Source organism: Lutjanus erythropterus, chromosome 15, assembly GCF_056507025.1.
Source record: "Lutjanus erythropterus isolate fLutEry1 chromosome 15, fLutEry1.hap2, whole genome shotgun sequence".
Lineage (NCBI taxonomy): Eukaryota > Metazoa > Chordata > Actinopteri > Lutjaniformes > Lutjanidae > Lutjanus > Lutjanus erythropterus.
This window is the reverse complement of record NC_139331.1, coordinates 21141311-21154996: the sequence shown is the minus strand read 5'-3', so window position 1 is coordinate 21154996 and position 13686 is coordinate 21141311. Positions and strand designations below refer to the sequence as shown.

The 13686-nt window shown below is 37.7% G+C and overlaps 1 protein-coding gene across 1 annotated transcript in view; it reads left to right on the top strand.

The window, feature by feature from the left end:
- The window catches only part of lama2 (laminin, alpha 2), a 256482-nt gene that overhangs the window by 123923 nt on the left and 118873 nt on the right, over positions 1–13686 (top strand). The window contains exons 19-20 of the mRNA XM_084737401.1: positions 2086–2213; positions 6966–7052. Coding sequence (XP_084593527.1) covers positions 2086–2213; positions 6966–7052 — 215 coding nt within the window. The remainder of the gene's footprint in view (positions 1–2085; positions 2214–6965; positions 7053–13686) is intronic.

The window sequence follows — 13686 nt, the reverse complement described above, 5'->3', positions numbered from 1 at the left end:
ATCTTGCTGCGAATCTGTGGTCTGAACTTGACTTTAGGCAAAATAATCAATCAAAATAAGGCAAATGTTGTCAATCGTGTTGTTTCACCAGAAGGATTTAAACTGGACTTGTAGTGTTGCTTCCAGGTTTTATTTTCATATTGTATGGCCAATTTGTCACAGTGAGGCCAGATTCACACTAGATGTCATGTTGTTAGTGTCATCTCACACATTTCCATCTTGATGTTAGCCCGAGTGAAAAAAAAAACAGTCATGGTGGAGCACTGTGTTGGCAATAAATCAGTCACAGGAGAGAAAATTAATAATGATGATATTAATATATCAACAAATAACACCAAAAATAAATAAAAATTTCTGTCATTCTTTTCTTGCAGTTTAACATAAAAAAAAAAAAAAGACTGGAGTGTATTGAACAAGCAGCTGTGTGTTGTGTGAGCTCAGTGTATCACCAGTAAGAGCAATCAATCAAAATCAAAACTCCTCAGTACTCACATTTCATTTATAGGCACTGGGGGACATTATTGACCAGTTGTTTTGTTGAGGATGTACCTGTGAATCCTCTGTGCTTGGTTGCTATGGTAACAAAATGTGATGCTAATCCTGAACCATGTCATTAACCTTGACCTCCTGGAGACTGTCCCTCCTGCCGCAGTCTGCTTGACAGTGATTTGATGTGACAGCTTTATTTAATAACAACAATGCATCAACAAATGTCTGCTCCTTTTATTGCAGCGCTTTAATCCCTCGAGCCCGTTCGTTTTTTTTTTACCTTTCTAACGTTTAACCTCTCAAAGCAAAGTGTGACACTAATTACACTAAAGTAGAGTAGGATGTATTATTAGCTCTTTGTTTTTTCTTTCTTCTTTTTCACAGTCCTAACTTGAATCCTTAGTATTAACGAAAAACAACTTTATTTGTGGGTTATTGTTAAACTTAAATACAATTTGATACAGTTCTACCTAATTGTATTGAGCATTTCATACATTACACTAGAGATGATGCAAAGTCAGCGTGTATTTTTCTGTGGAATCAGATCAGTGTCTCAAAAAACCCAATGCAGTGAATTTCATACATAACAAGCAGTTTGTAAATGTAAGTTGAACTGTGTGTGTGCAAATGTAACAACATCTAAATATGAATTTGATTAAAAATGCTAATATTTTAAAATATAATACCAGTCAAGAGTGTGGACTTATCTTCTAATTCAGTGTTTTTTTCTTTATTTATATTATTTTTCTACACTGTAGACTAATACTGGAGATATCAATAATATGCTTTTTAAGAATCTAAAATACAACAGACTGCAATCAAAGATTTAATAACAATGTTATTTAATCAAGTCTTTTTGCTTTTTATTGTTGCACCGTGGTCTGCTTCTCCGCACCTGTCAGCCTACTGTACAAGTGTTCAAATGTTTTTTGTTCTTTGATATTTTAGATTATTTTAAATAGCTACTGTTTGCTTTGATGACACTTTGCACACTGTTGGTGTAATCGAAATCTTTTCTTATAAAAAAAATAAAAATAAACACTCGATAAGAAATGTGTCCAAACTTTTGATTGGTACTGAATATTTGCATTTATTAATAAGAAATATTTGTGTGAAATACATAAATACATTTGTGAATCCTATTTTCTTTTACATGTGGATTTGTTTTATGTTTATATACAGCAGAAACTTTTTTTTTCTATGGATTGAAATATATTTCTGCGAAGTCATTTATATAAAAATCCCCAAAGACATCAGTGAATGCTTCATTCATTCAGTCTGTTCTGACTCCATACTTCCAGAGTACTTAACACTGAAGAAGAGCAAGTGTTGTTTCCAATACAATTTAAAGATCAAGGTCTTCACAATACTTTGAGATATATTTAAAAAAGAAAAGATTGCTTTACTGCACTAGTGAAAGAAAGAAAAGAAAGGAGAAATTTGGTAAACAGGATTCAAGACAATATTAACACAAGGTGGTAAGAACGTTTTTCATCACTGCAGAGATTTCTTCATGACACTGAAATGAACTTATCCGATGGTTTGTTTGTTTGTTTTCTTGATATAAATTAACTTCAACTTGTGTGTCTCGTCCAGGGCTGCTCCCACCACACCATAGGCCCTCACTGTGACACCTGCCTACCTGGTTACTTTGGCAACGCCACCCGTGGGTCACCTGCGGACTGTCAGCGCTGCACCTGCCCACTCGGTCTTCCTAGCAACAAGTAGGTTCTGAAGACAGCGGGGCTGAACTGAAGCTGCCATGACGACACAATTTAATCAAACGCTTCAATCAATCACTGCTGACGGACGCCGCAGCTCACTCTGTGGCCCCTGTTCTCTTTCTTCATTACATATTCCTCTCCTCTCTTCTTGTAACTTTCTGGACTCTTTTTTTTTTTTTGTCTTTAAAGTAAAGTAAATCACCACACATAGAGGCTTCATCGCTGCGGGTAGGAATATAATTGTAAAGACACAAACGGAAATGTTGTCACCACAGGTAGAAGCATCAATGAGTGGAGAAACATCATCCCTGTGGGTGGAAATGTCATCACTGTTGGAAGAATCAACATAACAGTGGCTAGAAATTTTGACTCAGTAGCAAACTCAAACCTCCCACAAGTCATTAAGTTATTCAAAACTCCTTTGTACCATTCCTATCTTATGGAAAAGCGCTCATGCTGTGCCTGTTTCACAGTCTCAAATCACATTATGTTCAAGTTACAGCAAGTGTCTTATCTTCTTAGCAGTTCATGTCTGGGCATTTTTGTCTCTGATCAGCTTTGAAGTTTGAAACAGACGTTGACAAAGCGGTTTCACCACAAGGTCACTTTAGGACCCGTTGTGGTCCATCTTCATCTGCCTTCTGCATGCATGTAGGTGCAAAGCCATACAACGAGCAACAAACTCCCCGTTTTCCACTTTCCAAATGACCACCATCAACTCAGCAAACTTATTTTCCTTATTAAATAGAAGAATACAACCACGCACTTTCTGAATTCAGGTTTCTCTCAAGTTTTTACTTAATTAAGACGAGCTTAATTGTCTTGTTAACTCATCATAAAACATAAATATTGGAAAAATTACAGAAAAGCAAAATAAAGCACACCAATAGAAGTCATCAAATAAAAACTGGTAATTCTTTCCACTCTTACATCCGTCACACACTTCAGTTCACCACGCTAGAGGTCAAAATATTTTTTCTCTACAGGCCATTTTCTGCAGACTTATTCTTAAGCTCAGTGGGTGTGGACTGTTCCTCTGAATTAGTCTACCCCTAAGCGGCATGTCTCTGTTGCTGTACAGAGGGAGACCATTAAATCAGCCATTTCGCTCTGTGCTCTGTACAAAACCTCGGCCAGCTTTTTCCTTCCTCATTCTGTTCTTCTGTTCTTTCACGTATCTGTCCTAATGATTAATGTAGGTTAGCTAGCTAGTTAGCTAGCATTTTGTTAAAATTAGTTAAGGTGTGGCTATGAATATGTGTCACTTGTACAGGGCTGCAAGCAACATCTTTAAAACATCTTCAATATTTTTTGCTTTTTAGCACAGGCAAGCCTAGGACACATAGCACATGCATATCAAAAATATGAAAACAGAAAAGGAGAAAGGATCGTGTCTGTGAGGGAACCCAAGATTTGCAAAACTCTAGTGAGATGAGTTGTTTTTTCATTGTGCACCTTGTAATGTTTAATAATGTTTTATAATGTGACAACGCTGTGGTTAAACTCCAGGTAGGTTTAGGGGCAGATATTATTTGGGTTAGGGAAAGATTATCATTTGGGCTAAAACGATCACTCTTGCAAGATCTTTCTTGGGTCTGGGGTTCCCCTCTAGACACAACCAGGATTAGGTTGACTGAGGTTCTGCCAGACACCAGAACCTGCTCGACTGTTATCGGAGCACAGAGCGAAAAGGGGCGATTAGAAAGGTCAATTCAACGGTTTATACTGTTTTCTTTAGAATGTTGTAAACTGATCGTAGAAAAACAAATCACAAATCAACAACCACCGTACAGCTATAATGGAAATTATACCTGCAGATAAAACTCAAACAGGGGCATTTCAAAAGTAGATAAAATATACCTGTCAGAGTTTGTTTGATCATAAAACTGGCGGATGTTAACAATGTCAGTTAACCTGCTATGGAACTGTGCCAGTCATGGTTGCTAGTAGCAACAGAATATTCAACTGAAGCCAACTGTTGCTGTCGGAGCATCTATTGTTTTGGAAGACTTTTTGACAGAAACTTTATAGCTGTCTTAAGTAGGAACATTATATAAGGTTAAACTGGATATTTACCTCTGATATTCTAGATCTGCAGTTTCTCCAAATAACCAGAGAGAGATGCTGTGTGTTTGGTGTTCACTAGCATTGGCACGCACACACACACACACACACACACACACACACACACACACACACACACACACACACACACACACACACACACACTCACACACACACACACACACACACACACAGGCAGCAGCAGCTGAGAATCTTCATGCAGTCACGACACGTCATGTCCAAAACTCTCAGAGCTAAAGAAAGATACAACTCTCTCTGTCTCTCACCTCTCCGCCGCTCTACCTCCCTCTAACCCTTGCAGTAATAATAGCTTGAAGGTGCCGTTCCGTTCAGCCTTTCAGCCCCTCAAAAATAGCCATGTCGTCCCCTAGGTTCACTGAAGCCAGTCACTCAAATAGCCGGCCAGGCAGCCAGTCACTCTGTTCCAGTTAGCAGTAATGCCCGAGCTCTTATGAACATCTGATAAAGTGATGTCCATATTAGTTTCAGCACGGGAAGCTCTGTGGCAATTTACAGCGAATCAGTAGAAATCAGTTTAGTCCTTGAGTGCTGTTCCTCTTTATTTACACCCAGGCTTAATTACCTCACTGCCAAGGAGCTTTCTCAGCCTTTGTATTTGCCTGTCTGTTAGCTCTAAATCTATTTAACAAATTTCAGGGAAATTTGGTTCAAGTTCCTTTGCCAGTTATGTATCCATAAAGGCCTTAATCATTTGTGCCGACACAGATTTTCCGCTGCTTTTTAAAAATATTTTCACCATTGTTCTTAGAAAATTTCACACAGTGTTTCCTAAACATGCAACACAGCATAGGCTCCTTGGATGACCTTTAAAAAAAGCTGTCAAACATACATACATATATATATATATATATATATATATATATATATATATATATATATATATATATATATGTATATATATATGTATATATATATATGTATATATACATTCCCAACCCTTTACCTGTAACAGGTAGCCAAATTCCTTTAGTCGTGGCCAATTTGCCATAATAACCATAATTCTTTTATACATTGTGTATGAGTCAACTCTTGAGTCTGAGTCAGGTGGAATTTGTGCAATTAATCCTTGTTAAAAAAAAACCCCTCTAATATTCCAAGCATGTAGATCCAAACAATCTGCATGAATGTCTATTATTATTTGTTTTTTGATGTAGATCTGGATCAGATGCAGATTAAAAGATTCTAACACATTCTATTATTAGAGTAACTAATTCAGATGGTTGTGCTGCCTTGGCAGGGGCATTTTCCCAGTGCTTTTTGTTCGTGTTTGTGTGTCACTGCTGAATGATTGTGTTGTTATGCGTGACCTGATATTAGGGGTGGGAGTCACCAGAAGCCCCATGGTATAATGTTATCTCAGGCTACCTAAGTCACGATACAGTATTGTTGTAATTTCAAATTGGTGCCCGACTGATACTGGATTTTTGGGGAAGGTGCCAATACTAATATTAAGAAGTAAAAAAATTCCAATATTGATATATCTGCCAATATTCTTTATGCAGAATATAATATACGTTCTGTAGAATACATACATAAGCACTTTTTTTTTTTGCAGTGAGCCCTCGAAAGTGGTTAACACTTGAAAATTTACAGTTTAACAGTAAACATTATTATCCAAAATTATATTAGTGTACTGAAACAGTAAACCGTCACCAGTATATTTTGGTAAATCAATAACTATGACTAAAAAACACAAATATAGCAAAATATGCGTATATATTAAACCTGAATTAATAAAAAGGATCATATGTACACAAAATGCTGCCTATAAAGCTAACAAATAAAAACAATCTACTTTACAGTCTGTGAATGAATAAACATAATATAAATATTTTTCCATACGATGAGGATTGTGATAACATACGCTACATTATATTGTGATTTATTACCTTTTTTCACCTGCGAATCATGTCCTTAAAAAAAGCTTTGTCAGCGTCTGTTTCATCTAATAATCGCTGCAGGATTTTTGTTGTCCTGTTCGATAAAATTGAACACTGAATGCTTTTTCGACCAACACCATTTAGAAAGGGTGTAAAGACCAGTGCCAGTTTATTCAACCAAAATATAACTTATTTAATACAATAGTTAAGTATTATTTAACCTTTTTAAATTATTATTGTTTACATGCACTTGCCGAGCTTGTTTGTAACTCAGTGAGCCAGCTTGCAGTCAGCGAGTCAGTCAGTCAGTGAGTCAGTCTGGGGCCTGGAACCCGAGCCAGCAGAACTATCTATAGTTTATGGAAGTGGGAGGGTGACAGAATGAGGGAAAGAGACTATCACTTTACTGTGTCTCTGTCTCTCTCTCTCAGTTCATTTAGGTTACAGTTTGTAGGCAGGAAGAGTTGTTTTCAAATTCAGGAGTGTGTGGAAGGACATACGAGTGTGGGTGTGAGAAGAGAGAGGAAATTAAGTGTGTGTGTGTGTGTGTCTTAAAGAGTGTGAATGTGAATATTGGAAAGTGAAAGTAAGGACACAGGTGTGTGTGTGTGGGGAGACGATCAATGGCCTTAACTCGCCTCTGTCCTCTCCTCTTCCTCCTCTTCCTCCTCCCTCTCTCCACACTGGGACAACGCTACCGAAATTATCAACAACTTCAACACAAACAACAACAACAACTACAACTCCGCCATGGCGACTACAATAGTTTCAGCCCCACCTGCCACCTAGGTGAGGAAGGAGAGTTGCTGTGCGACCGGTGTCCACCTGGATACACAGGACCACGATGTGACAGGTAACACACACACAAACACACACACACCACAACAAAAATGCTTTGACTAAAACACAGTTATGCTTAAATGGATAGTTTTTTGGACTGGGACTGTATGAGGTGCTTATATGTAGTCAGTGTAATAAGTACAAGTTGTAACTTGTAAGTACAGTAGAAGCGGGCTTCCATGCCCCTTATTTGGAGAGAGAGACAAGCACCGACATGGAAACTAAGCAGTGAACTGCTGCTGTGTGTATTTTAGCCACCAAAAAAAAATCCATATCAGTTTAAGTGTTCACTATATTTAGAATATTTTCACTGCTTTACCTTGCTGTCACTGTTTTCTGATGGGAAACTGAAGTTATAATCCTTGTTAAATCACTTTCTCTGCACCACTAGACTGCTTTGACAAAAACAGTGATTTTACCTCGCAGAACACGGGAGTTGCTGGTTCACTGCTGCCTCAGTTGGTTTGTTTGGTTGTGTTATTTTTAGATGTTGGGCTACTTTATACGGGCTACATTTTTATTGACAAAAGTCACGCAATAACACAAACTATCCTATCAATGGATCGTTGTTCTGTAAGGTAAAATTACTGATTCTCCCACTGGAGGTTGGTTGGTTTGGAGAGAGTGATATTTGGATTGAGTAATGACCATTTCCTGTCAGAAAAGGCTGTCTCATGGCAAGGTAAAGCAGTGAAAATGTACGTAATGGACACTTAAACTGTTTTTTTTTTTTTTAGGTGAGCCATTATATTAGGTGGCTCAAATTTGTTTTGCTGCTCACCCTGTCCACAGCAGTAAATTGCTTAACTTTCTACACCAGTATTTTTGCTGCTTCTCCAAACTGGGGGCGTATTAAATGACATCTGCTGTAATACAGCAGACTATGAATAAGTACCTCATACACCTCTATGTCAATAAACCCAAACTTTCCCTTTAAATTGAATGCCATCGTGCTGAATTTATTGCCTTCGAGCTTAATTTGGGAGTGTAACTAAGTTCATCATCACTGAATATGGACCCAGAAATTACTCCATTTGTCATTGTTTATCTAAACCTAGAAATAAGTTTTGACAGTTAAACATTATTTAAATAACTCTTTGGACCATTAAGTCCGAAGAATGTTTTGTGACTTAATTGCAATCTTAAACATAAAGTCAATGTTGTTTTTGTCATTCCTAAAAATGACTTTTTGGAAAATAAATCAAGTCTGTAGTCAGCCATTCCCAAATGAAAAGAGAAAACTGCTGCTCATTAACCGTTTTTTTGAGCACTCGATGTCTCATTGTCCATCGAGCAGTCTGTCCACTGCACATTTATTAGTGGAGTGACATTCTTGTTCCATTAGCTGTGAGCTTCTTTACCAACCCAGGACTAATGAGAAGTCTCCGTGGATGCTAGTCTTGTTAAAACTTCTGGCTATATACTGTCATGTGGTGACGCAGACACAGGAGTAAATATAGTCTTTTCACCACCCCGGCTTCCTGAAACGCAGAGCATTTGGACTGTTTTGTGTTGAAATGAAACTGCCCACAGTTTAAATTATGAGTTGGTATTCAGTGTATTTTTTTTCCCATCTTTAAAACCACAATTATTGTTGTAATTATTGTAGCAGTCAAATTAAACCATGAACGTCTGAGAGGTCCACTTTTCAGCAACTTCAGAACGAGGCTTGTGCTCAGTTCTGTTTGACGGCAGTGTGGGTCGACTGAACATTGAATATCAACTGAAGGTTGTTTTCTGTTCTTGAAATGTGCATACGTGAGCTGAGGTGTGCAGGTCAAGTGCTGGATGAGTCGAACTAATATTTTCATTTCGTATTTTTCCTGTAGAAAGAGGAATGTTTTGTTTTGTCCTGTTTCTACAGTCTTGCGCTAGAAACCATGTCTCCACCATGTCTCTTGAATTTTCTGTTACTGAAGTTTGAATTTCTGTAGATTGTGCATCGGTTCCTTTTGGTATTTATTTAGTTTATTCTCAAAAATACAAAGAACACAATCATGCACTACAAATAATTTTCTGTTCTCTCCCCCACAGAACTATAATACATATGTCAAATATTGCTTTACAGTATTAATAACTCAAGGAGTATACTCAAATTGAAGTATTAGAACAAAATACAAAAACAGATAAAGAAGTAATGGGATAAGAAAAAGCCCAAGGTAACAGGAAAGATTTATAATCTGTATGTATGATTGGACCCAAAGTAGATTTGAATTTCTCAAGATATTCCCACAGTCAAAACTTAACACTAGATCCTTCAACCACAGAGAAGATTTTGGTGGCTGATGTTACTTCTAATCCATTAGGACTGTCCTCTGTAACAAAAGAGACGAGAAAGCAATTATGTTGTATCATCTGGGTCTTGAATTAAACTTAAACTTTAACTGTGCACATAATGAACTTGAGCATCACTTCCTGCTTAAGCTTCCATTTTTCTTGTTAAGAACACCAAATGAATATGCTTTAGCTGATTACAAGTTGAATTTCTGTTTTGTTATGTTTTGACATACTTACATTGATAAGTGTTGGAACAAATAGGTGTTCAGTTACACCACATCCAGATCTTTGCTCTGTGTGGCTAGTTAACACAGAGCTGCTGGTGGACACAGGGCCTCAGCTCACTGCCATGCATAGTCCGCATGCCTCGCCATGCTGTCCACAGCAGAATCTCTCTGTCTGCCTTTTAGTCTTTTTATAAACCTCGTTTGCCACCGGAAAGCAAACTGACTCATTGTCAGACCATTTAACTTTGTCTGTCACAGAGAGGCATCTGCTCTGCACTGCGGCACAGCCAATGACCAATATGGTCCGGTGTCGCAACATAAGCCCTTTTTACACAGAGATCGTGCAATAGTGCCACAGCAAAGGCTTGCCATTATGCCGCCTTTGCATTTTTGCACTCAACCAAACAACAGTGCTATAAAGCCGCCCAAGTTTGTGATCGTGGATAGCATTCTGGTATAGGGGAAGAAAAAAGAGGCGTTTAGTGTGACATCCACGCCTGTAAACCAGTGATTCTGCTCCTCTACTCTTTTCTGATCACACAGAACTAATAACCTGAAGTGAAGTTTTTTATGTGGTCATGAATAAACATGGCGTCGCTTCTTCTGCAACAGTGAAGCTGAAATGATTGTCTTGTGTGATGATTTCTCTCCTGTGTGTGTGTCTGCTTAGTGCATGCGCTGTGTCAGCACTGGAGAAAGTGTCTGCTTGTCTTTCTCTTTCTCTGCTTAGACACAGTTGACACAATCACAAACAGCGTTGCATGTGTGACCCAACAGCGTCGTGTCCCACACTGCCCGCTCACCCTTTTACACAGACATCAATTTGCTGTCAAATTCCCCCCCATCTGTAACTTTTAAACAAATTTGCAAGGCTGCCTTCCACTGCTGACTTTCTCACTCTTTATGCTATGGTGATTCATCACTATTACTTTGAAAGTTGTGCTGATTGTTGCACTGGGCTAAAGATTTTCCTAGTCAACTAGTAGTCGTTCAAGTTATTAGTCAGCACACATTAATGTTATGTATTTAATTCTTTACATCTATAGTTTTGAGGCACGAAGCGAGCCGCCTGTTTCTGTCTAAAAGCAGAAGCGGTAATGACTCTGAATGCGTCGGAACAACCAGCAAAGAGACTGAACATTTAGTTGATTTATTTCAACACGGTATAACCTCACACATCATTCTTGGGAATATATGACTTCCAGCTTCACAGAAACAAATAATCCTAACAAAATAGCTGCAAACGCCACAATTGTGTGACCTGCCACCACTTTTCAACTAAGGGTGCAAAATATTAAACTGAAGGTTTAATGCATGTTTTTGCACCCAAGAGAGTCCTGGTCAGAGACACTAAAGTACCTCTGGACTTGACCCTGACCAGTGCAAATTCATCACCGCTCTGTCTGAAGTACTCGCATGTCCATCCATTAGTGACAAAGTGAATGTGTATGTGTGTGTGTGTAAATGGGATGACGCTCAAATAAGGATAGTATTTGTTTTTGGAGAAACTCTGAGCTAAATGTATATGTTTAAGTCTGTATGTGTATGTGCATTGAAAGTCTTAGTATACAGAATACATCTGTCTATGTACTGTGCTGTGGTCGTGTCTGTGCTGTTTTGATGCCATATGGTGCCTGCAGTCAGTGAGAGAGGACAGCTGGTAAACAAAAAGGAGAAAGAAAAAATGAGAGACTGCTGGTTGCTGCGTAGACTCAGAGCGTACAGGAGCTGAAATAATGTGAAATAATATTTTATATTACTAATGACAGTATTAAAGAGGTAATCAGCGGTTGGTTGTTTCTTGTTTTATTAGTCTAATTGATACCTGCTATGCACTACCTGCCATTACACTTCATTATCTGCAGTGCTTTTGTTGTTGTTAGTGGTAATTAATTGTAATGTGCCAATTTGTCTGTATTATGGGCTTTAACAGAATAAGCTACTCTATTCCTCCCATGCTAATAGACTATCCACTCGCTGCTAAGTGATTCTGCTTTTCAATTTCCTGTCCATAAACAGCCATTTAGAATTTAGCTGAAAGCTGTTTAATGCAGCTGCCTAACAAATAAGTCGGTGAAAACACTTTGTGAGTTGTAAGCTGCCATTTAGAGCTGTCCAGGGTGAATCGGTATATCCAGATGTTATTGGTCTTTTAATGGTTTTTCCGGTTTTACACACTTGGATTTTGGTGACTACATCTAGCTGTTCGTATGATGGATGTGAGACACTTAATGATAGATCCCTCTTTTATCTTGAGAGTAACAGGAACTGTGGTGATGGCTATGATTATTGTTAATGTAATTACATGTATTGATATTAATTTAAAAATGATAGTCATGTAAGGTCAAGCCTGAGTGCTAGGACACCCCATCAGTAGGAAAAAGATACAGTCTTGTCAAGAGTCAGATGAAACAAGACTCCGTTTTATGGCAGGTGCATAGTGGACAGTATGAGATTTGAATTTTAATTTAATATTGTACTGTAGAATTAGTTCAATATTACTCACTTACGAAGAAATAGCGGTAGTAGTAATGGTTACTGTAGTATTAATGGATACGTTCAGTGTCCCGTCAACTAAATACCAATATAAAACTTAGGAAGACACTACAGGGATAAATGCTAATGGCCTCACGGGCCACCAGACCCCTCACTTTAGTGGTCAGAATAGAGTTTTTGTGGCCGAAATGTAAACTTATGTTTAAAAAAACAAGACTTAAAAGGTAAATTAACATACATTTCTACACACACAGTGTATCCCTGCAATGTTGCATTTGTGACGTATCATTTGCGATGTTCTAACAACATTACTGCAGTGTTACACTTATGTTACCATTAGTTATGTTGCTATTACGTTGTTGAAATGTTACAATGTAACGAGTATTCTATGGTATTTTTGGGTCATCTGTTCTATATCCTCTACACGACATGTTCTGTGCTTTATATAATGATGCTGCTGTGATGATGCTAAAATGTCCAAACAAAGTGGTGGAAATGTGGGAACAACGTACAATGTTTAAAATAACATGCTGCCAATGACACTTTGTCTTAGTTGATGCCTTCCTTAACTGTGGCAGTAATGTTGTCCACTTTTTCCATGAATTAAGATGTAGTGGTTCCTGACCGCATTGTTTCTGACTTATTGGCTTGTTGAAGAAACTGGCCTTGATTGAATCATATACTTTGATTATCAGTTAAACAAAAAAAGCTGTGATATATATAATGATAATGTCAGTTGAAATGATAAAATTACAGAAAATTAGAAAAGAAGTTGGAGTTTTTTGACTTTTTTTTTTAAGTTTAAGAAGACTGAACTCTTTTGGAAGAGAAGATTGATTCTTTGTGTCTGGCATGGAAAGATAAATGACTGAAAATATGAAGGCTTGCCAAACTTGTGCTTATCTGCCTCGGTCTTTGTCTCTCTTAGCCTTCTTGTCTTTGTGTCTTTCTTTTTTAAAAAATGGTAGGACAGAAAGAGACAACTGCAGAAACAAAGGTAATAATCCAGTGTTTTAAAATAAAGCCCCTGAAAAAAGATTTTCAGTGGTTTATTATCAGAATATAGCAGAAATGGAATAGAATTTTATTAATATGTTTTCATTGGTGTATAATCTCCTGACAGTAATTATGCCACTAAATCTTACAAATGTGTCTCTCTTAGGCAGTAAGTTATTCTGGAGAAATATAGTCGAGTCTCATTCCCAGGTTGTCAAATATGGACGCTTTGGGTTGGAAGCTCAGTCCATCCACCAGTCCAGAGCGTCTGTATTGGAATAAGACTCAGAAATCAACAATTATTCTCTAAAATAGCACACTGCAATGACCTTTGATTGGCCAAAGTCACCCATCATGGGTTAGATTTTCTAAAGCCTGAAAACGGCTAAGAGGAGGAGCAGAAGTCTAGGTTTCTCTCAGACCACTTGAATTACATTTTGCTAAAAGGTTTTTATGAAATGTTGAAATGCCAAATAATGACAAAAATAAACCGCCTATCCCAGCTTTAAATATCTGTGAGTAAACAAGCAGCAATTAAAGGAACAAGGAAAAAAGCTTACTTGCGTAATATGACATATGTTCAAAACGTAGGTAAAAACAGAGGGGTGACATGAAACCTTGTTGTGTTCATTCAGTATGTCACCCTTATGT